General features: G+C 39.7%; 1 protein-coding gene across 1 annotated transcript; it reads right to left on the reverse strand.

Moving 5' to 3' along the window:
* Positions 1–1,598: 1,598 nt before the first annotated feature.
* On the reverse strand, positions 1,599–3,232 carry LOC112904325 (protein FAM200A-like). Its single transcript, XM_025974077.1, has 2 exons — positions 3,154–3,232; positions 1,599–2,854 (listed from the first exon to the last, which is right to left on the reverse strand). Exons 1-2 carry the CDS (start codon positions 3,230–3,232, stop codon positions 1,887–1,889), a joined length of 1,047 nt encoding a protein of 348 aa, XP_025829862.1. The 3' UTR covers positions 1,599–1,886.
* Between the last annotated feature and the right edge of the window lie 535 nt (positions 3,233–3,767).

A 3,767-nucleotide genomic window follows, 5' to 3' on the forward strand; every position in this document is an offset into this window, starting at 1 on the left:
CTGTAACAATTTTGAATTGTTTCACTGCCAAAACTATTGCCAAAAGTTCTTTGTCGATCGTTAAATAAATTCCCTCATCGGGGTTTAAAGTACCTGAGGCATATGCCATAGGTAAATTGCCACCAATCAAACCTACACTTAAAACGGCTCCTAATGCATAGTTTGAAGCATTAGTTGTTACTATAGGTAAATGGTTTAGTGAAGTTTGGATATTTTAATATTGAGTCATTGCAAAGTAGAGTTTTACATTGTTCGAAGGTGTTAACGTAATGTGAGGTTAATTCTATCTTTTCTCTCTTGTTTAAGCATTGTGTTAGGGTTTTGGTTACCTTAGCAAAGTTTTTAATGAATCATTGATGGTTTTACAACATCAAATCCTGGGTCACTATCAGGATCATCACCTGCTGTACTGTCTTTATCGGAGTCAATATCGGATTGTATAGAAGTTGTCTCCTTGTCTACATTTGCTAATTCTTCACGTAATTCGTCTATTATAACAGCATCTAAACGAAAAGGTAGTTCTTCCCGTCTAAGTCTTCTTCTTTTCATTTCAACAGATTGAGACACTTTGCTGTATGGTGGGAGAAATAATAACCCCTATTCATTTTTTTTGTAGTCATATTTGTGTAAAAAAAAATTTAGATCCTAAACAGCCGTCCTTTTAAAAGGACAGTAGGCATTTGAATAAGCATTTTTATTCCAAACAGAAAGGCAAGTTNATTCATTGTTTTTGTTGGTGAGAGGTTACAATGATTTCGGCTGAGATGTTGCCGCCGTGGCTTTGTTATATATTTTAAGTACAGAGTGTTTTTATTACTGTAATAGGGAGGGGAGGGAATGTACGCTCAACGGCATGATTTATCTATACAATGTATTTTATTATTAGTTATTTAGACGTTGCGGTGTTGGGCTGGAGAAGGATCTCATCGTTTTCAAACGATCCTGTGGAAGGAAGAATAGGAGAATATTCCTCCCCGGATGGCGGAGCAGACGAAGCTGGATATGATAGATTTTTCCAAACCTAGGACTTCCAGAAGGATGTTATTCGTGGAGCACCAGGTGCTGCGGGCTCCCATGATGAGGGCGAGTACATGCAAAGGGCGATCAGGGAGAGAAGCCTTGACAGTATCCAGAAAATTGCAGTTTGAATACGTCGCAATTTTGTTGGAGGGTGCGACGTCAAGCAGCTCCGGTCGCTCCCATGCAACCCCAACGTCGGCAACGATGTCGATGGAGTCCTTCACGTAGAGGAGTTCCGGGTTCCTTAGGCGGCGGTCGGGGTTCCGGAACCTGGGTTCGGTTCTAGTTTCCCAGCCCTCTTTTTGAGCAACATCCGACAGGATTCCTACCAGGTTGTCGTGTTCGTAATTCGTTCGTAGTGTATCAACAGACACTTTTGAAGAATGTGGCTGGTGGTTTCCACAGCACGACAGCCGGCTCTACAGCGGAGTTGTTCGAAGAGGAGGCGTTGGTTGTGGAGGCCTCCTACAGTTGGTAAAACCCCAGCTCGAAGATGGATGACCTTGACCAGTGGTTCCCAAACTTATTTTGTCTACTGCCCACTTTGAGAATAAATATTTTTTTAGCGCTCCCATTTTTTCACCTATTTAAAAACCACTATAACTTCAAATTAAATTAATTAATTATTGTGACCTATATATGTATATTATGTATATTAACGGAGAATTCTAAACGAAACTTTTACTATAACCCGCAACTTGAAACCTGAGCGCAGTAGGTAACATACAACGGCGCTTAGGTCTCAAGTTAACTCTTACGGGCTCCACCTGCCAATAAGAATGATTATTGAAACGCAACTTTATAGTATTAAAACAGAGTATCTTTTATTAAAAATATAACTAAAATAATCAATCCTTATATAAAAACTAATGTGAAGGATGAATCTGATGCTGTTTAATAAGTTTGTTGATATCAGGTTCCAATTTACTCAAGAACAGTCGCAAGTCGCCACGTTCGGTAACAAGCAAACGATTTCTCTTTTTAGTAAGCAGTGTTGTCACAGCACTAAATCCACGTTCACACAAATATGACGATGGGAATGCTATCAAGAATCGTTGAACGATTGACCACAATCCAGGGTACAATTGAGGGATCGGTTTTTGAAGCCAAAATTCTTGGTAACCATTTTTGAACTTGATTTTTATTTCCTCGTTTGTTGTCAATTCTATAAGTTCTTCTTCCAGCTGAGGTGACATTGCTGTGTTGACATTTGAAAACGGATCCAACACCCAGTCTGGTATTTCCAAGTTCAAAATGTCCTGGTATCGTTCGGTGAAGTCAATGTGGAGGTTTTCCAAATGTTGGCAGTAGGCAAACAATTCGTCGTTACTGCATGATACTGATAAATTTGGAAAATTGTGAAACTCACGTCTGCCCAGATTCTTTTTGTGTAGAAGCAGTTTGGCTGCGAAAGCAGCAACGACGTTTTTTGTTTTAATTAAATTTAGTTTATCGCCTTGCAGTTGGAGATTCATGTCGTTGAACAATTTATACAGGTCTGTCATGTAAGCTATATCATTCTTTGATGTTATGAGCTTGTCGTGCAATTCTGTATCTTTAGTTTCCAAGAACTCTATAACAGAGTCAAACAGGTTGTAAAATCGAGTCAGACAATTGCCTCTTGATAGCCAACGAACTTCAGTATGAAACAACAAACGGTTGAAATCCTCGTCATTAGTAACACAAAGCTGATGAAATAATCTATCATTCAAAGAGCTGTTGCGGATTTTATTGACTGCTTTGATGACATATTGCAGTGATTGAAATAGTTTTTCACTTAAGTTTCTAGCAACTAAATGTTGTCTATGAATAACGCAACGTACACCAAGGACATCTGGAATTTTATTTTTTAAGTACGCTATGAAGCGTGTGTGGACGAATATCTTCGATCAATCGGTTGTACAATGGATGCGGCACAACAAAAATACAATATCAGCTTTCCTGCGTGGCCAAATTTACATGGCCATTTTAATCAAATAAGCGCAGCCACTCACTGGCGTTATGAAAGCATGCCAGCTCCAAAGATCCTGTCAGAACGTATTAAACAGGATATGTTAAAAACCGTTAACCCAGCAGCTCCAGCTGAATGGGAAATAGATGATCTGAGACCTGACAACGAAGCATGTGGCTTACCCACCGTCAATCTTCTAGGATGGGCACGTGCCACAACTTTAACAACTGAGCAGCTAGCATCACTACAAGGTGCAGGCATTACTCCTGATGACTTTCCAGTAGATATAATGCAATTCCAGCTGAACCACTCATTATTTGGACTTATCGCAGATAAAGTACGTATGCTTGATAGACACATCAAGTTAGGTGCATCATTACACGAATCAGAAAATGGATCCATTTCACAAACATTGTGGGTCACACGAGATGTAAATGAGCACCAAGAATTCAATCGAATCAAGCATTACGCTGAAGCAGAACTTAGTGCTAGGTCCAACTTCCAGCATGACAAACGTTTTACCATTGGCGCATTAATTGCGTCATTTAGAGTCAGAAAAGACCAGTTACTTAACAACAACGGTCAAGTAACACACCCATGGTCGTGTTATGACTTCGGTAATTATGTCAATGTTCCACAAGGGTGGATAAACACCCGAAATACTATTTTTGAGTTCGGAGACACTGGAGAATGGAATCTTGAAGGTTTCCGTTCAGCATTTACTGGTAAGGACCCTTTGTGAACATCATGGCAGAGAAAGGGTTTAGTCAGAAAGATGAGTGATTAACACACATAG

Source organism: Agrilus planipennis, unplaced genomic scaffold, assembly GCF_000699045.2.
Source record: "Agrilus planipennis isolate EAB-ADULT unplaced genomic scaffold, Apla_2.0 scaffold64, whole genome shotgun sequence".
NCBI classification, from domain to species: domain Eukaryota; kingdom Metazoa; phylum Arthropoda; class Insecta; order Coleoptera; family Buprestidae; genus Agrilus; species Agrilus planipennis.